Source organism: Castor canadensis, chromosome 5 (assembly GCF_047511655.1).
Source record: "Castor canadensis chromosome 5, mCasCan1.hap1v2, whole genome shotgun sequence".
Taxonomy (NCBI): Eukaryota; Metazoa; Chordata; class Mammalia; order Rodentia; family Castoridae; genus Castor; species Castor canadensis.
In genome coordinates, this window is record NC_133390.1 from 69,141,010 (window position 1) to 69,165,104 (window position 24,095).

The 24,095-nt window shown below is 36.2% G+C and overlaps 1 protein-coding gene across 5 annotated transcripts in view; it reads right to left on the reverse strand.

Annotated features, from left to right (window-relative positions):
* Polq (DNA polymerase theta) overlaps positions 1 to 24,095 on the reverse strand; it is a 79,879-nt gene that overhangs the window by 17,611 nt on the left and 38,173 nt on the right. For 3 of the 5 annotated variants that reach the window (XM_074073249.1, XM_074073251.1, XM_074073253.1), the window contains 8 exons: positions 22,981 to 23,177; positions 20,947 to 21,187; positions 18,383 to 18,576; positions 15,642 to 15,779; positions 13,770 to 13,944; positions 10,668 to 10,794; positions 9,961 to 10,082; positions 2,941 to 3,125 (listed from right to left, as the gene is read on the reverse strand). In XM_074073249.1, coding sequence (XP_073929350.1) covers positions 2,941 to 3,125; positions 9,961 to 10,082; positions 10,668 to 10,794; positions 13,770 to 13,944; positions 15,642 to 15,779; positions 18,383 to 18,576; positions 20,947 to 21,187; positions 22,981 to 23,177 — 1,379 coding nt within the window. Of the gene's footprint in view, positions 1 to 2,940; positions 3,126 to 9,960; positions 10,165 to 10,667; positions 10,795 to 13,769; positions 13,945 to 15,641; positions 15,780 to 18,382; positions 18,577 to 20,946; positions 21,188 to 22,980; positions 23,178 to 24,095 lie in introns of those variants that run through there. The other 2 variants (XR_012447965.1, XM_074073252.1) reach the window with 2 other exon arrangements.

Genomic DNA, 24,095 nt, shown 5'->3' on the forward strand with positions numbered 1-24,095 from the left:
ATGCTGATACCCAGCAAATATCTATTCTGCCCTTTAGCATTACTGTTTGAGAGAAGCAGAGGAAGGTAAGGAGGAACTTGTGTGTGCATGTGTGTGTTTTAAGAAAATAATCCCAGTGATCTAAAATGGAAGATTTATTTCCATGTCATTTTTTCCATCAGTCATTAAAGCAGCCTTTTATTCCACAGATTAACTCATTAATTTCTGACTAAAGAAGTGTCTAGAAGTCTGGGAAGAAAATATTGCAAACATTCTTTTCCTCACCCATGAACAATACTAAAAGAGCAAACTGTTTGATAACAAGGGGAAAACTTCACTGGAAATAAATATTTTCTTTAACTCATGGCCACTTGAAATTCCACAAATGCAGAATTCATCTAGGTTAAATGTGAACAAAAATTCCTGAGGAACTTTTGGGAGTTGTAGAGAGAAATGGTCTAGACAGGCCACTAAAGAAACTGATCTAATAAGTATTACCTAGGTTCTGTTGGGGATAAAGTCAACTGTGGTCCATTTTCAAGGCAAAACATTTAACCCTAAGTGGAAAATTACTGGTAACCTGCTTGCATGCACCTGGAAAGTCATGAACAAGGTGTTGGGGAGGGGCCATGATGAAATGAGAGGATAGGTAAAAACTACGTATGTGGATGTCAGAGAACACATATCACAGGGAGGCCATTCCAACAAAGACAAAACGGGAGGTGAAGACAACTAAAAGCCCACTTCTAAAATCTGACCAATCCCAAAAGAGACATATTTTAAAATAACCTGATAGAAAATAATAAAACCTAGGTGACATTTGGGAAAGATTGTACATCCCATAGTACTCAGCCAATGAAGAACTGAGGGAGGGACTTACACACTAGAAAATATAATGCTTGTTTGTAACCACTTTGGGTATTCCTGCCAGCCAGACACCCAATCTTGCAAGACCATCATTAAAGTCTCGCTTTCACTGTATTCCACATTTCTCTGAGTCCATTCTTTGAGTTTGGGCAGGTGAACATGTTTTTCACAGGTTCAAACCTAGTTCCACCATTCACAAAATGTATGATCTTGCCCTAGCCACCTAACCTCTTTGTATCTTAATTTTCTCATCCATAGAATGAAAACAGCAATATCTACATCATGGGTTTACTAAGACTGACAAAGAGCAAGCAATATATAAATGTTAAAATAGGAACTTTAGAGATAACTTGCATAAAATGATTATCGTAATTCCAAAAACTTGTAATGTGTTAAGCTAGCTAAAGGGTTCCCATTTCTCCATTTTAATGTTTTGAGAAGGCTTTTTTTCTCAACCTTCATTTATTTTCCTTTTTGGTTTACTTTTAATGTTTTATTTTGGCATCAAATACACTGTTAAATCTTGCAAGAGCTTATTCAAACAGAGGCAGCCATCACCATGGATAACTGTGTAATTATGCAATCTGAATGCCCAAATTCTGACATTCTGAACTGCTGATTCCACCACTTACAGCTGTATGGCCATAAGCAAACTACTAACTTTATGTGCCTGTTCCACTTCTATAAAAATAGTGATACAAATAATAATACCTACCTCAGGAGTTCCTATGATGATTAAATATGGAAGTATTACCTACTTAACTCAGAGCTTGATTCTTACTACATGCAAGACCCTAGAGGAGCTGGCTTTATGTTTGTATATTTATTTATTTATTTGTTTTGGGCAATACTGACATTTGAATTCAATACTTGGTGCTTACTAGACAGGTACTCTACCACTTGAGCTGTGGCTCCAGCTCTTTTTGCTCTGGTTATTTTGGAGGTAGGGTCTCACTTTTTGCCCAGGTTGGCCTGGATGCTCCCCACTGTTGCTGGGATGACAGACAAGTGCTACCACACCCAGCTTTTTTGAAATGGAAGCGAAGGAGTCTCACAAACTTTTTTGCCTGGGATGGCCTAGAAATATGATCCTCTCAATTTCAGCCTCCCATGTAGTTCAGGATGTCAGGCACACACGACTGAGCCCACTGGTTGAGATGGGATCTTGCTAACTTTTTGCCTGGATTGTCCTTGAATGTTGACCCTCCCGATTTCAGACTTCAGAGAAGCTGGATTGTATTTGTGAGCCATCAGCACCCAGTGGAGCCGGCTTTTAAAACAATGCAGAGATACTGGTACTCAACAGGCAGTGGTAAGAGGAAGTACTTCATGAAACAAACCAATTAAGCATTATCCTGTTAGTAGGTAGAAGTGCAAATGTGAAACAAAGCAGGACTTCAGAGCTGTGGTGGGGTACCTCTGCCTCAGCCCACAATCCTGCTTTCTAGCAAATGGCACCAGACTGTCAGGAAGTAGCAGTGTCCATCCAGGCCAGGATGTGTGAAACATGACCTTTGACTTTCTCTGTGCCTAACAATCCTCCAGGAAGAGGAGCTAACCCAGATCCATTTCCACCATACCATGGCAACATGAAGTTCTAGGTTTCAAAAAGCTAACAAGCTATTTGTTATAATTCACAGCTCAGCATTATTAATTTTTTCAACAAATGTTTAGTGAGTACCTTCTACACAATGCACTTTGGCCCAATGACAAAACAAAATATAAAAATGAAAATATGGAACTTTGGACATGTACTGACTAGAAAGATTTAAAATACACCCCCCCACACAATAAATAACGAGCGTCACCACCACCCCATTTATCACTCTTAAATAAGCATCTACTGAGCGTGGGGCACTATGACTAGCCACATCATGGTCTTAAATTCACATGGCTTTCTGATGGTAAGTGGCCTCAGCTTAGTCCATCTGGTTCTTTCTACAAAAGAAAGACTATAATGAATACCAAGAGCCAGACACCAGTGATGTGGTTTTAAAGATCCAAAGACAAAAACTGTTCCTCCACTGTAAATAGCTGAGATAATTTTAACCACTGAATTCTTCTCATTCACATGAAGCACAGTACTGAGATCACCTGCTTTGCTTGTTGCCTCAGATCATCCCCAACGGACTCAGGCTCTATCATCTTCCACTCTGCCGCAATGCTCCTGAACACATCAGCTCCAGTGTTTAACACATGGATGAGACGGCGATCATGAGACAAATGAGCCAAGATCCTCAGTTCAAGCTGAGAGTAATCAGCAGCCAATATTAAGCCACCTGAAGTATAAATGATTTTAGAACAGTGAGTGCAAAGTTCTATATAACATAATCAAATCTCTATACTATTGAGCAGATGACAAAAACTTAATTCTCATTTAGAACTCTGAAATCATGTATTCAAAAGTTAAAATCTAGCTATGTGTGGTGACTGACACCTGTAGTCCCAGCTACTCAGGAGGCAGACATTAGGAGGATAGTGAGACTCCATCTTAACAAACAAGCCAGGCATGGTGGGTGCACCCTATAACTCAAGCTAGGCAGGAGGAATAGGTAACAGCATCATGGCCTGAGGCCAGCCCTGGGCAAAAATATGATATCCCATCTGAAAAGCAAAATGGGCTAGGGGTATGGCTCAAGTGGTAGAACAAATGCAATACAAGTACAAAGCCCTGCGTTTAAGCCCCAGTACCACCAAAAAAACTTTGCTTCTAACATTATACAATTTAGTTGTATATATTAAAACATTTTTCCATTTAGCTTTCATGTGTATGTAACGGGTGTAAAGTCTTCCTCCCCACCTGTCTGTCCCCACAGCACCTGGTGTGTAATCTAACATGGTTTCCTGCCTCTCCCACATGGCACTGGCTCCTTAGGGAAAAGAGACTTAAATTTGCTTTTGTTCTACTGAAATTCTCATATAATTTTTGGTATATTATAGGTCCTTAAGAAATGGTTGTTGAATGAATAATTAATTAATGGAAAAGTTGGTGCCCAATAAGTACACATTAAGTGGGCTGTAGAGGATGTGTGCTTTGCTTCGACAATAATAAAAACATTAAATGAACAAATGGTGGTTAACAGGTGAAGCAGAGTTATTAAAAAGATAATTTCCCTATCTTCCGCTACAGATCCAAGGAAAAAGTGTCCTTGTATTCTCTGTCTGATTGTGGCAGCCAATATTAAGCAGAGGAATACAGGGGAGAAAATTTTTTAAAAAATAAAAATAAAAAGATTATTTACCTATGAATTAGAAAGGACTGGATTAGATATGCCTGGCAAAAACAAAATTATAAAAATAATAGTAGGCTCAAAGAAAAAGTAGGAAAAATACTTTTAACTGATTTCACACAGGACTGACATTTTATAAAAAGAGTTGCTACAAATCAAGAAAAGACAAAATATAAGAAGAAATTCAGAGAAATAATTAAAACAAAAGAACCTCAGACATATTAAAGAGTACTCATGTTCATTCATAAGAGAAGTAGAAACTAAATCTATGCCAAGAAAAAAATTTCTTCACTTAAACAGCAGAAATCCAGATGTTTGGACAACAAACTCTGGCAAGATCATAAAGAAAGAAACTTCCTCTCCATTAGATGGCAATTTGACATCCATCAAAATTAACCAGCTTTTCAGTTTGTGACTTGGGGAGCAAAAGCAGGTTGCTATAAAAATCATCCACACATAGATTAAACTGGTTTAAATTCATATTTTTTTACTAATAAGCATAAGTAATATAAAAACACTAAATGAAAAAACTAGCACACACTAGTATATACACAGAATGCTAATTTTGCATAAAAATAGAGGAAGAAAAAGTTATGTATTCATATTTGCATGAAGAAATACTGGTAGGATATATAAGAAACTCATATATGTAGTTGTCTATATGAAATAACTTTTCAGAAGCTAAACAACAGGCAATGCAGGACTGAGAAGGGAGGGAATGAGGTGAAACAAAGAAATGCCTCAAATTTGTGAGTGGAGGTAATTCCCAGGAGGCACCATGGGAATGGGGAGCTAAAATGAAGCACTGTGTTCCCACTGCACTGAGGAAACTGAGACTGGAGTTGGGGCCTATACGGTTGCTAGAACTGGTGAGAACTTGGAGAGAAAGAACTCGTGCATAAAATGATCACTGAACAGACAAAGGAATCTGTGGATTTTTAGTCAAATGCTAGACTGTACTGGGAGAAAGTACAGGGAAACAGGCAAAGAATAAACACTGAAGAAATTATTATTACTAAATAAAAAACAACCATTGCACAGGTGTCAGGTGAACAATTACTCGAACAACACATTCTGGAATGCCAAGAAACACTCAACCTCTGGCCAGTCTAGTGGAGAGATTTTTATCAGTCAGCTTTAACACCGAGTAGAGACCCCAGAACAGCCATACCTTTTGAACAAGAGTAACCTAGCCTGGAGTAAGACCTTAAATGCCTTAAAATGATCAGGAAGGCATAAAAGTAAATTAATTCTCTGCCAGTAAAAACTTTATATTCTGTTAGTGAAAACTACAAAATCCAGCATGTCAGTAAGATAGGAACCACAATGTCCAGGTACAATATAAAAAAAAATCACTAGCTCTATAGAGAACCAGGGAATGAAACTCTGGCAAGGGGAAAATTTAGTCAATAGAAAATAACCCAGAAATTAAAGAGATAACAGAATTTTTTTAAGTTATCATAAATATATTCAGGAATTTAAAGAAAACATGATCATAATGATAGAACAAATTAGTGAACTGAAAAAAAACAATGAAAATTGCAGAAAAGAAACAAAAATTCCAAATCTGAAAATGCAATATCTGAAATATAAAATCCAACAGACAGCTATGGCAGTGATTAGATAGTATAGAAAATATCTGTGAACACTAAAACAATCAATAAAAACTATCCATTGAGGCACACAGCAAAAAATTTTAAAAGGGTGAGTGTCCCAAGCTTCTCCCAAGGTCTGTTCCTACTGACCTGGGATGGAGAGGGGACTGTAGATGCAGAAAGGACAAAAGATAGACAAACATGCAGAAAGTTGGGATCAGGTGTGCTAGGGGCTGGGATGGTGATGCACAACAGCCTTGTTACTTCTTTTCTCTATTAATTCTTTTGCTTTGTTTCTTTTCTCTATCTTTAAAACCTTACTTCTAAAGTTTTTCTTCTTTTCTATTCTTTAAAGTCTCTTTCCTTAGACTCACAATATCCCATGTTTTCCTTAATCTCTCTTAAAGTCTTGGCCCTCAGACTTGCACTGTCCCATGATGTCTCTTAAACTCTCAGTCCTTAGACTCGCAGACACATACAGCCACCAGCAGCAGCATTCTTGCAAGCAGCCCCCCCACCCCCCCCACCCCCCACCCCCCCACCCCCCCCACCCCCCCCACCCCCCCACCCCCCCACCCCCCCCACCCCCGCAAGCCACACAGGCAGTAGCTTCCGCCCCTCCCAGGCACCCAACCAATCCATCAACAATCCTCAACAAATCCCCTCTTCAGCAAGTCTTTTATATACAGTGGCAAACAAGGAGGTGGAGCAACAGTTCTCCAGGAGGGGTGTCACATTGTAACAAGAGAAACCTGCTCTCTCACTGAATGTAAACAACTTAGGAAAGCAGCTGTGCTGCATTTTGCCTTAGCTTCCTTCTGCAGCAGGGGCCATGCCAAACTCAGCCTGTAGATCATTGAGCACAACTGTGCTTATGTCAGGTTCTCATAGGCCTCTCATAATTCGTTCCCCAAAGGTTGGGGGATTAAAAAGGAAAGAAAAAACAAGTCTCACTGACTTTCAGGACAGTACCAAATAGTTTTTCATATATGTATTTGAAGTAATGAAAAAAGGAAAGAGAGATGGAGACAAAATAATATGTAAGAAACAATGACTAAAAATGCTTCATGTGTAACAAAAATATAAACACATAGATTTAAAGAAATTTAAAATTAAGCAAACCTAGGAAATCTAGCAAATTCAAATATACAAGAAGTAAAGAACTACACTGAGATTCACATCCAAGTGAAATTGACTAATAAGGAAAAAACCAAAAAGCATGAGGAGAAAGACATTACACTTGGAGAAATAAAAGCAACAACCAAAAAAATTTGGTATACTTCTCATCCGAAATAATGCAAACCAGAAGATAATAGAAGTAAATATTTAAAGTGCTGAAAGAAGGGGATTGTAGAGCTGGGAATCTATGTCAAATAAAAATACCCTCCAGGCTGGAGATGTAGCTCAGTAAAGCACTTGCCTAGCATGTACAGGCCCTGGGTTCAATCCCCAAAACAGGGAAGGTGGGAAGAAAAAAGGAAGGCAGCCAAGCCTTCAAAAATGAGGATAAAACATATTTTTTGGCCATGAAAATACTAAAAGAAAAAAAAATCATTACCAGTAGAAATGCAATACAAGAAATCTTAAAGGACATATTCTAGGTAAACAAAAATGATAGCAGATAAATAGAAAACAAATTTCACTGTCTCTTAATTTCTTTGAAAGTATATAATAGACTGTTTAAAGACCAAATAGTAATTACTTTTTCAGAGTTTGTATCAGTCATAGAAGTTAAATCTATTACAAAAAAGCAGAAATAGAAATAAACTCCTTATGTTATAGATGAAGTGGCATAAAATTATTTCAAGATAAACTGAGATGTGATGCATACTGTAAACTCTAAAATAAGACATAGTTAATAAGTCAATAGTAGAAATGAAACAGAATAATAACAATGGTCAGTTAACATTTCTAAAAAGATTTTTAAAATAGATTTTTAAAAAATAAAATACAAGGGCTTGGGATGTAGGTCAGTGGTAGAGTGTAAGACCCTGGGTTCAATACGTAGCACCACTAAAATAAAATAAAATACAAATACTAATAACAAGACAGTAGACTCAAATCCAACTCTATACCAATAATCACTATAGTGTAAATGGACTAAACACTTCATTTGAATGGCAGAGATTTCCAGATAAGATACATAGACATTTAATTTAAATTTTAAAACATAAAGCACAATTTTATTATTTTGATAAGAATAAACATGGCTGAATAGAAAAACAAAAGATAGTACAGAATATGCATACAATGAAATATTATTCAGCCTTAAAAAGGAAAGAAATTCTGAGACATGAGACACATACACTGGCAAACCTTGAAGACAATACACTAAGTAAAATAAAATAGGCACAAAAGCACAGAGCTTGTATGATTCTACTTACTTAAGGTATCAAAAGTAGCCCAACTCATAGATATAAAGGTAGAATGGTATGTCTAGCAAAAGGAAGTTCTAAAGCACACCTATTGTCTCTGTATTTTTGGTGGGCCAGAATGACCCCTCCATGTTTAAATCTCAGCCACCCAGGTCCATTATCTTTGATCCCGTGTATTCCCCCAGCTCTCTAGTGTAAGACTGAGATGGGGGTCACCATTTTGAGTGTTTGCTCCCACTTCCTGCATGGGGAATAAGAAGTATTTCTCTCTTTTTCTCTCCCCCCCTTGTCTATACATTATCTTATTATACTAAAATAAATCCTTGCTAAAATTTCAAAAAAAGAGGGTAGAATGGTAATTAATGGAAGTTGGGGCAAGTGGGGAGTTATTGTTTGACAAGTACAAGTTTCAGCAGAAAAAGATGAAAAGGTCCTGGGGATGGAGGTTGATGGTAGTTGCATAGTAATGCAAATATGCCTCATGCCAAACACACTCAAAAATGCTTAAAAGGGCAAGTTCTATGTCGGATAGATTTAATCATCACTTTTAAAAGCTACATCACATATTATTATGTTACAGTGCAAGTTGGAGTCATTGTCTCATACCAAGCATTATACATAAAAACATCACTAATTTAATTAGTGTCAAAGACTAATTCAATTTGAATGATTTTTTTCTACCCACCAATGTAACACTGTAATGTGTTTTTAATATCTTATGCTCAGCATGAGTTAGTGTTACTTATGTGAACTGTAATTGCTGATGAATTTAAAATATTTGTCATCATTTTAATTAAATTTATTTTCCATTAAAATAAGTGTAGACCAATTTTAAAATTTAATACAAAGGCATACAATTGATGCAGAATTGACTATAACAACAGTAAAATAAAAGTCTGAAAGAAGCAGTGTCACACACCTCATGATAGAAGATAATTGCAATTTATTTCAGCAGAGCTAAATAAAAAACCTGTTTGCTTCTACAGAAAAACAAGTTTTACAGCATGGTACTGGCATTAAAAACAGACAAGTAGATTAATAGACTAGAATAGAGGATTCAGACAGAATTTCACACAGCTTCAGCTACTTCATTCTTGGCAAAGGTGTATGTATGTTGGAAAAAATATAGCCTCTTCAACAAATGGTGTTCGGAAAACTGGATATCCACATTTAGAAGAATGAAACTACATCACTGTCCCCTATTCTATATAAAAATCAATTTTAACTGGATCAAAGATTTTAATTTAAGACCTGGAAACTTTTAAACTGCAACAGGAAAATACTTCAAGCTATAGGCACAGTTTTTGAATAGTACTCCAATAGCTCAGGAATTATAAGAACAAAAACTGACAAATAGGATTGCATCCAATTAAAAAGCTTTTGCACAGCAAAGGAAATAATTACCAGAGTGAAGAGACGGCCTAAAGAATGGCAGAAAATCTTTGCTAGCTATTATACAACAGGGGATTCTTATCTGCAATATATAAAGAGCAAAAAAATTAAACATCCAATCACAATAAATGGGCAAATAAAAGTTTTCAAAAGAAATACAAATAGCCAATAAATACATGAAAAAGCATTGAATATCCTTAGTCATCTGGTAAAATGCAAATCAAAACTACAATGAAATACAATCTCACCCCAGTCAGAATGGCTATCATCAAAAAACAAATGCTGACAAGAGTGAAGAGGACTTATACACTGTTGGATGTGAATGGAAATTAGTGTGGCCCCTATGAAAGTCTGCATGGAAATTCCTCAAAACACTAAAAGTATAGCTACCATATGACCCTGCTATAACACTTCAGAACAAACAAGAGGAACACAGGCTCCACTCAGAGAGGAATGCAGGCCTCTGAGTCCCACTCATAATTCAGACTTTTCCAGTGCTTTGGAAACCATCAGACACCTTACCTGGGAAAGGCACAAAGGCATGTCGCATGCTCACTGAAAATGGCACCCCTCTGTCTGAGGCCTTCTCCCCCATCAGTGCCTGGTACCCAGGATGCAGTCCACAACTCTTCTTACTGTGTCCTCTGTGGTACAAACATCATCAGCTGGACATGAAGCATCTCAATTACGTGATTTTCAGTAAAGACAGCATCCCCATCTAAGAAACTTAAAAACAACCCGACCTGAAACTCACTGTAAACTTTAAGACACTAGACCTCATTTAACAAATATTCAATTAAACATTAAGCCATTTCTGTAACTGACTTTCCCACAAACTGCTTCTGAGACAATTCACTGTCATTAAACTTCACAAATCTCTTTACCATGTCTGATGTAAATTATCTGTGCTGTTTCCTCCTGCCATATGCATATGGGAGGGCAAGAGGGGTGTTGCTGGCAATGCTAGCCTCTCCCCCTCAATATTTGACTTAAAGGAGTACAGGGTGCTGGTAAGTTTAGCCAGTGGCCCATGTGCAGTGTTTCAACATCAACTAGTTTCTTTATAGACACTTAGGATTTGAAATGTGGAATGCCTCTTATCAGAAATGGAGATGTCTAGAACATAAAACATAAAATTAAACTCACTTCATTATTTTATATACTACTAGGCTATTTTTGAACCATTCACATTCACAAAGCATATTAATACTGACACAGAAACCGTTTACCTGACCATGGGAAGCAGGCCTTTGCCTAGGGCTTGGGAAGGTGGGCTCTCCCCTACTAATGTTGGCATTTTAATCTCAAAATCTCTTGGCACATTCTGGATATTTGGTTCTATAAAGGTTATGCGTCCTAAAAATAAAACAGAATAAAGACAAAATTAGAAAAAAATCTGACATTTAGCTCTATTTGCATTTTTGACATATCACTAAAAATGTATACTCTATCAATGCTAAACTAAATTTCTATTTAAATGAGTTTTTCATCATGTTCATGTTTAATAATGATAAAATAACTGTCCCCAAATAAATGAATCAGCTATAATTCCATCCTCTACATTAACCTGTTTAGAATTCAATCCCATGATAAGAAGCAACTTGATAAATTGAACTATTTCTATATTAAAATGGATGTCAGAACTATGACAAGTCAGCAGTCAGACTGAATAATGACAAATCAAATGGACCACAGGAGAAATGACTACTGGAGACTATAAAGCTGAACAAGACAGGGGTGCAAAGCAAAGCAGCTGTATGCTGAAGAGGACAAACTTGGACCAAAGAAACAAGTTTATAGAGTGAGAGATCACAGACATTGCCTGGGTGCTTTTTTTCATCAGCACTATAATTCAAGAAAATGAATGACAGTATTGCAATGGCTGGGACTAGAATCATGTGAGTGACAGTAATTAGAAAGCTTTCTTTCTTTCTTTTTTTTTTTGGGGTGAGGGGGCAATACTGGGGATTGGACCCAAGGCCTCACACATGCTAACCCAGTTCTCTGCCTCTTGAGCCACAGCCTGGCCCCTTGTTTTTGTACTTTTGTTTCTGAGAGACAGTCTTGCTAGCTTTGCCCAGGCTGGCTTGGAACTTGTTATCCTACTATCTCCACCTCCCAAATAGCTGGTATTACAAGCATGTGCCATCACACCTCATTATAAAGCTATTCTTTAAATGTTTATGAAGTCTTTATTTCCCCTAAGTTTTACATTTTATTTGTTTGCTCTTTGGTTGAATTTCTTTGAAACATATAAGTATTTTTCCAAAAAAAATGGGTAATTGTTATGCCATTTAAATAACATATATCATTAACACTAAAACCCTGTTATATGACACATTCTTCACTGTTAACAGGTACTTGAGTAGCTGCTATATTATCATTTCATCCTCTTCTATTGACTGTGACATTTTAAATGCCTCGACCATTGTTCTGAATAAAATTCTGATTTTATATCTTGTTATTTAGCTTTTAGCATGCAGTAAGTGTTCAATTAATGGTGACTTCTAATATACTTATCATTGAATGGCCTGTTCAGTGTTATAAAGCTAGCAGATAGCAGACGGAGGTATCCAAGACTCTTTCTACCTTAGCACACTGCCTTCTTTTCCACAATTATACTAATATTCAGCACAGTGCCCTGGTCTATTAGCTGAATTAATGAGGTAACACTGGCAGACAAACAATATTATAAAAATAAATTAAAAGCATGATTATACCTTATTGGAAATAAATTCTAATCATGAAACAGCTTTGAATCCTTAAGTAAGCTTGTATTTCTACAATATTAAGATATAATAACAATTATAAAACATTAGTAAAATATGGTATTTCTAAAATAAACAATAAAAATAGAAATGATTATAAGCAACACTTAAATGTGCAACACCTTTGAAAACTCTAGGTTGATTTTGGTTTATCACCAAGTATTTTATTTTACATAAGTTTATAGCATTAGCAGATATTCCAAAGTAAAAGTTAAATACCAACAGAGCAAAAAATGACTAGGAAGAATTAAGAGGTTAGCTAAATAAGAGTCAAAGAGAAGAGTTATAAAGTTTTAGAACAAGGAATACAGCAGGTAGAGAGAAAGTTGCTCCTCACAGTGACCCTACTCTTAATAGCACAGCAACTGACAGACATTATGGTAAGTGAAACAGTCAGACTCAAAATGACAAATACACGTTCTCTTTCACATACAGAAGTTAAAGAAAAGAGTCAACCTGAATGTAGACTAGGTAACTATTAAGAGACTGGGATGGGCAGAAGATATAGGGAGTCTGGATATGATCAGTGCATGCTGTGTACATATATTCAAATATCACACTGAAACCCATGAGTATGTGTAGTTAATATTCAGTAATCAAAAATAAAAAATGAATTTATAAAATATATAGACAGATGGATTTATAAATGATTTTTATTTTGTTTTATATAAGATTGTGTATTTTAAAACATATTTTATAATTAGACTAGATTAAAAATAATGTGGCAATGTGAAAAAAAACCCACAACAACTGACACTGGGCACTTTCTAGGAGCCACATACTTTTTAAGCATTTGACTTGGTGTACTAACCTATTTAATCCTCAGAATGACCAGGGGAGGCAAGAGGATTTTTACCTTTCTTCCTTCAGGAAAACTCTTGGTCTCAAGAGTCACAGCACCAGGATTCAAACCTGGATTTTTGACTTCAAAGCCCATATTGCATACCACCAAGCTAAATTGCCTCCTCCATGAATGAGTTAAAACTATCCTCCACTGTACATCATGTTTGGCAAATATTTATTTTTGTACTACCTAGAAAAAAAACCTTTTTCTTTACTAGATTACATTCATATCTATCTCAAGAAGGCCATCAGATATCCAAAAGACTCTACACCTTTCTTTCGTGCTTGGATAAAATAAAATACTTATGATACAGGGGCCCCAGAGGGCTGCTGAGTGAAGATCCACTAGGAGAGACTCCTGAGAGGCTCAGGAAAGGGCCAGAACTAAGGTTCACTAAGTTTACTGACTCAAATGTTTCTTACCACTCATGCAAAGAAAGCACTGTCTCAGATACCAGGTTACTCTGTACAAGCACCTGAAAGCAGGAACTGTATCCCACTAAAACTCATTTCGGTATCTAGGTGTTGTCTAGCTGTGCTTTGCATGTAATGTGGAAACTTACTGACCCAATGATTCATACTTGAATTCCTTGGCTACATATTATATTTTATATTTATCATATCATATTACATTAATTACACTATATTATAAGTATATAATATGTGAACATCTTTTTCTTTAAAAATTGAGCTCTATACATAGTCAGCGTTTCTCATTACCTGTAGCCGTGTGTGATTGTGATACTGGGTAGATTCTTTCCATTCCAAGGAAAGGATTCAGACGCTTTTCCCGCTGCAAGGGGAAGACCACTTTGGTAATAGCATTACTGATTCTTCTCCATTCCAATATCAAGCCTGGTAAAGGATGTAATTCCTTTAATTTCTTTAAAACATCCTGCCAAAGAAATATAACAAGATTGAATTCTTGTTCAAATTTCATAGCAAACTACAATCTCTTCTATATAAATAATAAGTCTCAAAAAATTTACTTTAATAATTCCTATATCCACAACTCAAATCACTGTTTGGGTTTTTTAGAAATCATCACAATCATGAAACTAAGATAAGTACAATTTATGAAATGCAAATGTTATAGTGATCACTATCAATTTATTTATTTTTAATTTTTATTTTTTTATTATTCATATGTGCATACAATGCTTGGGTCATTTCTCCCCCCTCCCCCCACTGCCTCCCTTACCACCCACCCTGCCCCCTCCCTCTCTCCCCCACCCCCTCGATACCTGGCAGAAACTATTTTGCCCTTATCTCTAATTTTGTTGAAGAGAGAGTATAAGCAATAATAGGAAGGAACAAGGCTTTTTGCTAATTGAGATAAGGATAGCTATACAGAGAGTTGACTCACATTGATTTGATCACTATCAATTTAGAGCCACCTTCAAAAAAATCAATGAAGCTTTAGTTTTACAAAGTATCTTCCTCCCCACCCCATCCCTGAAGAAATTCAATCATTTCTTTTCTTTGTACATTTCCTCCTCTATTCTTTTAGTAATTGGAAGTATCCAAGTTGTCTTCCCTTTTGCCCTGATATGCAGATGTTTCCATATCAAGGAAATCAGAACACATTTATTTTTAAAACTTTTACGTTTCAATGCCACATACCTTTTTTTTTTTTTCAGTACTGGGGGTTGTTAGGAAGGTGCTCTACCACTAGAGCCACTCACCTCTTTGTGTTGGCTATTTTTCAGATAAATATTGCTTTATTCTTGGGCTGACCTACACCATGATCTTCCTATTTGTGCTTCTCTGTGTAGCTGAGATGACAGGAGTGTGCAAGCGCACCTAGCTGTTGGTTGAGATGGGTCTCTCAAACTTTTTGCCCTGGCTGGCCTCGAACAGCAGTCCTCTAGATCTCAACCTCCTGAGTAGCTAGGATCACAGGCTTGAGCACATGGCCATGCTGTGGACTTTTGATAAACCATTAAGGAGGAGAAACTTATAAGGTAAAATAGGGTCAGTGAGACTAGTAAAAAGTTGTTCCCAAGGGCAGACCAGTCACAGTTATGGTATATGAGTTGAAATTCTTTTCCTTCCATTGAAACTTCAGTAAAAATGTAAACTAAGTTCTTTTTTCTTTTATTAATACATACAATTTTCCATGTATTGTCATTAGCAAATTTCCTTTAAAAACAGATTAAATTCTTAAAACAAATTTATGGAAAACTTTTTATTTTGCCCTGAAGCTGAAAAATATTGTTTTATTTCTTCTATACCATTCTCCATGTTCACATAACTATACAAATTACATTTTACTGGCAGTATATAAGTAGTGGATGGCAATAGTTACATAATGCCTACAGGTATGAGCTCACAAACCTCTATACTGTTTTAATGATAAGGATACAATTGCTGATTCAAATTATAGTCCTGGTTTTCCACGCTCCAATTTCTCCACAGATTTTGTGGGCTACCAAAACCCACAAATCAACTTGTTTACTTACATGGAGATAAGTTAAAGTCGTGGACTAGAAGGACTCTTGATTTCATAGCATTCGCTATGAAATTTACATGAGCGACACTAAAATTCTAAAAGTAGTTTAGATTCTGCTCTGTGACTGCCCCAAAGACTACCTTACTAGTGCTGAACTGCCTCCCCAGCCTCAGCTTGCGTCCACTGTCATTCCCTCTTCTGGTAGAACCCAGTGTTTTCTTGCTGCCTTGGATTTTCATTTCTCCATTTGGTGGCAACTTCAGTTCCAAAAATAAAACCTGAAAGAAATCAGTAATTCTTTAGTCAAGAATCAAGTTGAAAGTACTGTCATTCAGAAAATGTGTTTTAAAAGTTATTTGAGAAAATAATCTGTACAGTTTAACAAGAGTTGTAAGTATATGTTTTTGGATAAGTGGGAATGATCAGTTTTAACACATGGTGGCAATGAAAACTTGTCAGGTAAATTGTCCATACCCTAATTTAGGCACCATCAGATAATACTAGCAGAGGCTTCTAAGCAAGAACATGGGAATGTATACTCTGTCAAGCAATTGGCAAATAAGGTATTGGCACTGAGACTCGAGGTTGCTCTGAGGATTGTGAGCTCTCCTAAATACGTTTGAAGTGATAACCAACATGGCTACTCAGTCATTAACTCTCATAGAAAGTCAACAAAGAAAGTATGGCTGTTGTATAATCACAAAATCAGAAAAACACTACAAGGAAGAATCTGAAAAGCTACCACCACAATGCTAGCCCCAGAAATCACTATGCTGTCCCTGTAGGGCTGATCCAATGTGACAATGAGAAAGGCTCTCCACTGAAGAAACCAGGCCTACACCGGGCAGAAATCCAAGCTACAGGGCAGAGATCCTTGTAACCTAACCTTCGCTAACACAAATTAGAGGGGCTAAAACTCAGGAAATTCAGAATACTGTTTACTATACCTACTCATTCACTTAAATACCTTGAACAGGTTTTAATGAACCTTAGATTCTTTTCTCAATAATAATTCTAAAACTTGAAACCATTTGTGTAAGTACAATATTGTTTTTCACAAGTTGGCCCAGAAGCAGAGGGAAAGATATGCCCATCCACTACCTAGGATGGTAGTGATGATAGAAACAAAGATCTGGTACCAGTTCAAAATAATGTCAATAGCTCGGATCTAGAGAATGAAAGGAACTCAGGCTTACTATGGATGTTGTTAACTATTTAACCCTAGGGTTACCACACTGGGCAAATAAAATCATAGAATGCCCAATTCAAATTTAATTGCATGGGGCAGAGTTTTATTAACATATTATCTGTTGCTTATCCAAAATTCAGATTTTAAATTGGGGGAGAAGGGCACTATATTTTATCAGGAAATCCTAGTACAAGTTTCAAAGGGTATAGACAGGGAATGGTAGATAAGAGAAAAAAAATCAAATAACTGAATAGAAAAAAATTGAACATTACTATACAAACAATAAAGCAACAATCCCAGGAAGGGACACTAATCAGTTAAGTCAATACAAAGATCTCAAGTTACAAATTTAGAAGTTCTTTACCTTAAGTTTATTTTCTTGGTGAAGCCTTCAGAATTAATTATGAAAACTCCACATGCAAATTACTTCCCCAAGTAACCTACATTTTAAAATAAAGACCTAAGAATAAGACTTTCAAAGGCCTTCTGCTCTAGCCTGGAGTTAGAACTATTGTCACTTGCCTTAGTACCCACCCCCCTGAATCATAAGCACATGAATCCCTGTGTTTGCTCCACCCTGCTTGTACTGAAAGTCATAGAGGCTATATTTTTGATAAGTTCTCTATGTAATTTTATGCACAGTCAGCTAAGTATTCACATGATGATTCCAAGGCTAAAGAATTCAAAAAAGATAAAAAAGTACCCAAATTCAATACACATACACTATTAAGAGGAAGTTCATTGTTTTCTTTAACATATCTAACTTTGTGGCTTTAAAAAGGCATTTTAAATAAGAATTTATAAAATTTAACAAGCACTTAGTAAGTGATTAGTCTAAGCATTTTACATTTATCACTTAATACCTCACAACAACTCTATAAGGGCTTCTATCACAACCTCCATTTTATGATGAAGAAACTGAGGCATACAAAGTTGATGTATTGGAGCTGGTTTTATTAGAAGAAGCAGGACTCAAACCCAGAAGTCTGGCTTTACAACCTATGATCTTTACCATCATACTACGCTATTGAATCACATCCAGAAGACACAGAAGCGTCAAACACTTTCAAGTGTTGGAAACCCTCTAAAACAACCCAATCACCTTTTGCAAGGAAGGAGTACAGTGAGAGGAAAGAACAGAACACGTTGATCTATGAAAATAAAACAGGAGTAAGCTTTGTCAAAAATTTTGTAAAGTGGCAAGAATCTTAACTAGTTTTAAAAAAGAGGTCACATAAATCATTTTTTTCATTGACATCTCAGAAAAGTTATCCAATTTCCTATTCTAAAGAAAGATGGTGTCATGAGGAAGAGGTAAGGATTTATGAAAGGACAACTTCAGTGTAGCCATAGCTACACTGCCACGGGACTGGCACTACAGATCGTTTATTCAACGCATACTCGCATACTTTAGTGAGTGCCTCCTCTGATCTAGGCAAATCATCTTCTAGACCCTACATTCAAGAAGTCTTCTTTACTAGTTTCCTATTTCATAAAAATAGACAAACTTATTAATTATGTGTAGAAGACTCTATCCCAAGTGAATTCTGGTCAACAGTTTTATTTTAATCATCTTTGGTATTTAAGTCAATAAGTTTAGGAGTAGAGGGAAAGATATATACCGTTCACACACAAACACATCATTTTAACTCTAAAAGTTACGTTCTAACATCCTTATTCCCATGGTACCACCTCTGCGATGTCATCTGCACTGGTGAAGGAAAAACTGTGACCAGCTAGTTGATAGGCCTGAGCCTCAATTGCATCCAGTTTTGCTTGCATGATGTGTTTCTGACTTTCACATTCTGCAGTACTAAAGCCAATTCCATTTAGTTCTAGCAAAGCCAAGCAGTACTGAGAGGGCATTTCCACTTTATGGAAAACATCTGAAAGAAAAAAGGAAAATGAAATGGTACTTCATCATCCAAGTGACTAGATCATCAGCTTACCTAAACCACAGAATAGGTCTAGGGCAATTGAGACCCAAGCTATCCTTCAGGATCCAATCTGCTGAGTAGGGTTCTTGAGCCAACAATGAAAGGTGACAAAGGAGAGGACAGGTCATTTATGCACTAGACTACTAAGCAGAGTAGAAGAGCTGGCAATCTTGTGAAGAGTCTGGACTATAAGTAACTTATTTTTCCCAAGATTTAGAAAAATCATCATATACATTCAAGCCACCTACAAAGGACCTAATTGATCCACATGAAGAGAACAGGACATTTTGTCCTGGGTCACATTAAGCAAAGAAACAGCCTCTTAATATCTATTCATACCCAAACAAAAAAGCAGCGTTCTACTGGGAGAGTGAGCTTTCAGAACATACCTACTCAATAGGCAAGAGGATAAGAGAAAAAGATCTGGAAGCCGGTAAAATAAGCATACACTAAAATAATTATTTCTAAACAAAATAGCTTATCCACATGCTATTCAAAAACTTCTTTACTCTATGCTCTTCAGTTCTATTGATTCTGGAACTAATAAAGCCTTAACACTGTATAAAAATGCATTTGACACCTTGTCACCCATTTTTGAAAGTTTATGGAAAGAAAGTACTTTCAAGGTACATTAAGAAGGTGAAAGTTAAAAATAACGAATCTAGAGGTTTCTTATAAGGTTTATGGAAAGTAAAACTACAGTTTCCCTATTTTATAGACTGGAAAAACAATCATTAGGTTTGGAACAGCCCTTTCAGCTTATAATTCTTTTTTTTTTTTTTTTTTCCCTTTCTTTCTTTCAGTGCTGGGCATCAAACCCAGGGTCTTGTGAATGCTAGGCAAGCACTCTACCACTAAGCCATATTCCCAGCCCTTGTTTTTTTGAGACAGGGTCTCACTATGTAACCTAGACTAACCTTAAACTCACTATGTACCCCAGGCTGGCCTCAAACTCATGATCCTCATCTGCCTCCCCAGCAAATGCTGGGATTACAGATGCACACCACCACATCCAGCCTGTAAATCTGATAAGGGTAACAAACATCTATAAAAAATTACAGAGCTACTTCTATCAGCATCTTCAAAAATCAGTGTCTGAGAACCAAAAGACAGTAGTTAGTAGCCCAGGACACCAACCTTAGAGGCAGCCTAAGGAAATTATGAACTGTGACTCAGCATTGTTGAGCACCAGTGTAGGAACAGTCCTGCAGCATGGGGGCCAGCACTCCCACTCCTTGGTCTGCCTACATTGGCTTAAAGAGGCTGAGGTTGAAATGCTGCATTGCCTAAACATGAGCTGCTAATGAACATCAATTGGGCAAGCAGGCCTCCTATGAACATGCAAGTTGGTTTGGTCTTTGTCTACCCTGTGATGCTGGGGAGAATATTACTAATGCCACTGAAGGCTTGTCGCAGAGGTAAAAACAATCATTATCAATATAATGGTAAGCACTTACTATGTGCAATCTTTACAAAAACTTTATAAGAACCAAAAGTAGAAAGTTTCAGTAGAATGTTATACGTCCCTTGGCTAATAAGAATACAGCCTACATCCAAACCCTGGTCTATGTGAACTCATCAGTCTGCTGTTTCTAGTATCTATTAATCAGTTAATAAATTCGTGATACAACGTCTTCACAATGAAGTTGACTTTGTTTCCCCTTACCATCTTTACCATAGCATTTGTTATGCTCTCTGAAGTCAAGGTACTCATTCTGGACCAGCTGACTTCCCAACAAATACATGCTATTTGTCATAAGAGAAAAGAGAATCACTTGACTATCCTTTGGTGAAGAAATAACTGTTTCTAAGTAGTTCTAGAAAGAAAACAGTTCATTTTTTAAATCCATGAAAGATGTCTTTTAAGTATGAATAACAATCATTTGATAAAGTTCAAATATGTAATTGACAACAATTGAATAAAATGCCACTAATTCTATGCATTATAGTTGAGCAGATTATGGCATAACTAGTACCAGATTCATGTTTTTGTAAATAAATTATTCCATTTGTTTTGACACTGTCTATGGCTGCTCTCATGATACAAATGGCAAAGTTAAATACTTGTGGTAAAAACCATTTGCCCTACAAGCCAAAAATATTTACCATCTGGCTTTGGACAGAAAAGTTTGTTGACCCTGCACTAGATAATCCAGAGGTAGAATCAATTTAACCATCTGTAATAAAGACAGAGAGAGAGAGAGAGAGAGAGAGAGAGAGAGAGAGAGAGAGAGAGTGTGTGTGTGTGTGTGTGTGTGTGTGTGTGTGTGTGTGTATCCCCACTCTGTAACATGAAAATGCCAGGAATTTTGCTTTTACCATGAAGGTTTTCCTTCTGCAACAAGGAGTTGAGTTCATTCATGGAGTTGAAGGTGAGAATGGACTCTATAGATGCTCTGTACCGCCCAGAGTACTCAATGCTGGCATTTAGCCCCAGACTTCGAATTCCTTGGCCTGTCTCTATTCCTTCTAGGAGCGGGAGTTCATGAGGAAGAAAACTGGTAACTATGCTATGAAGAGTTGGCTCCTTAGAATCTGGATTGAGTAACCAGCATGCCACCTAAATGAGACAGCAATCAGAATATTTTCTTAATTTTATAAATTACATTTTTGTATCCTTAAATCAAAAGGGGAAAATATAAAGTCTATTTGTAATCTAAGTTTTACTTACCATTTATTCAGTAGTATTCCCAGGAAAGCATAACTGTAATACTTCTCATTTTGGGTACCACAAAGAGGGAAAAGCTGTAACTTTTCCACTACTGCAGTGATCCTGGCTGGCCTAGCTCTGAAGCCGGTTCGAGAACCAAGTGCCTTTCAGCTAACTGCAACCATGTTGTCTGAGAATGAAGATGGAGGCTTTTCCACTTAGACTGATTTGGGCTAAGCTACAACAATAAAGATGGGCCTTGATGGCTATAGGTTTACTTAATTCTTTCAACCTCAGAAGAAGTGAGGCATAGATAGTTTATATTATAAGTTTATAGTCAGAGTTTCAGAAAGCCTCTAGAATTTCCCTTCAGGATAGAGTCCTGTCATCAAGACTACCCAACTAGTCATTTAATTGCTATCTTCAACTTCCTCACAAGACTGGGAGATATGTAGTTTCTAAAAGTGAATCTAGCAAATCAGAAGCTGGATTTAGAATAAGAAAAATCTAAACCCTATTAATACTTCTGAGAATTACTATCTGATACAATCACTTCTTTTGTAGATTATGAATGAAGTTGTATAGGAGAGTATTGGCTGAGAAAGTCTGATGTAAAAGTTAGCTACTGTTTCTTATGAAGATGACATTTTACAAAGTCTATCTTCTTATATCAAAAAACACTGTAATTAACACAATTATGGTATATTACAAATTGTTTAAGAAGAAGGTGCTATATAAATCTAGAACACTACTGTATTTTATTGAGAGGCTCATACAACCTATATTCTTGCTTTGGAATTTAGAACATCAAAATTAAATGACAACCTTTTATATCTAGTAGAAATCAGTTTAAATGTTTGCCAGAAAACAAAGCAAAACAAAACAAAAAACCTTAAGAAACTGAGAATGTAGCTCAGTGACAGAGCACTTGGCTAGCATGCCCAAGACCGTGGGTTCAATCCCTAGCCCTTCATTAAAAAAAAAAAAAAAAAAAAGAAGTAGCTAAGAAACTAAAAATCATCCTACTATTATTGCTATATTGGTAACAACTGCTAAATCATATAATTTCTCATTTTTAAATTAATACTCTGTATGCCTCATGCATTTATTATTAATAGGTAGGAAAATGATACACCTTTAAAGATTATATTACAAATAAATGTCTTCTCAAAATGCATTCTACTGCTAAGTGTTTATTATCATAACATAAATTATTCCTTCCTTAATAACTCAGGTCATCATTATGAAGAATGTATCATGCTTTGCTATTGCATAGAAATGTTCTCAGGGACTTGTAAATTGATTTCCTCTATGGCCGCTAGCTATACTCCCTTTTGACAGCTTAAATTCATGCACTTGTCCTATTTTCTGCCTCCTCACTCATGAATATGTAAAAATTCTGCTATCATATACCTAAACCTAATAGCTCTTATTTCACTTTTAATTTACTATGAAATAAAAAATTAAACTTATGACCAAACTTTTTTTAAGTCCTAAAGCTTGGAATTTGTGACATAATCTGTTTTCATCTACAAAGAAGTATTTGGTACATGGTACTCTGGGTGGATAAGATTACTGCACAGAGAATTGATTTCTCTAAAAGACTTACATTGCATTATTGAAGCTAAATAAATACTAAATCATTTAAGAATTAACCCTAAACACTAATAGTGTTTAAGTATAGAAGCTTAACAGCACAGAACCTTAGGGTCTTCATAACTTTGTTCCAGGGAGATGCCACAAGACAGAAGAAGAATTTTATAACTCTGGATGAAGTCATAGATGATAACAGAACGTTCTTTATCAGATTCCTTTTGCAAGCAGGACTGAAGGTATCGCAGCCTCTCTTTCACAGTCAGGTTTGGATCCAGAGAAGGTGGGGCCAAACTGGCACTGATTTCTTGAGAAGAAAAAAAAGCATCTTAATGCAAAAATTGCATTCATTCATTTGAAGTAGCGATCTTTAGTACAAAAACTTAAATTACTCGGAAGCCTAAGAATCTGGTTCTAAGTGACTGCTAATTCAGCATGACCTTATCAAGGTCATATGAACCATGTCGATGAAGTGCTTCATAATCTAAAAATCATGGTTTGGGCTAGATTATTTATAATGCTCTATTTCATTACATAGGAGAAAATTCTAAATATAAATTATAAAAATAAAATTATATTTTTTGAACAAGGAGTTAAAGGCAGGTAAGGAATTTTTTAAATTTGAAAAGGCAGACATATAATGTATCAAAAATAAAAGAAGAAGATCAAGTAACTATGAAAAAAAAGTAAAAATATTTCCTTCTTACTGAGGTACAAACACTGATATTCTTATTAATTTTATTCTGTTCAAAACAACCAAACAGCTGACTATACAACAACCATAATCAGGTCACAAGATAGTTCCAAATCATATCCTTTCAATTCCAAAGCCTCCTCCAAAGGCTGTGTGAGTTCACAACTATAGTTATCTAGCTTAGCATTGCTCTGGATGAGCTCCATATTCAGGCAATGGGAAGAGAAAGGCTGAGAAAAAATTGTGATGGTCCAGTGTTCACAGCCTTATGTGACAAGCAGTGGGAAGCAAGGGAGATGTTTCTTAGAACATTCATTCTAGTCTGGGGATATGACTCTGTGGCAGAGAACTCAGCTACAGGTACATGGCTGTGAGTTCAGTACCTAACACAAAAAAAATCATTTCAGTTAATACATGCAACCATGTACACACTAACTATTCTCCAAATAATGATTTTTTTAAATTCTAAAAGTAAATTCTAAGTCATATCAGGAAATTACTCTCAACAAACAAGATCACTACCTTAACAGA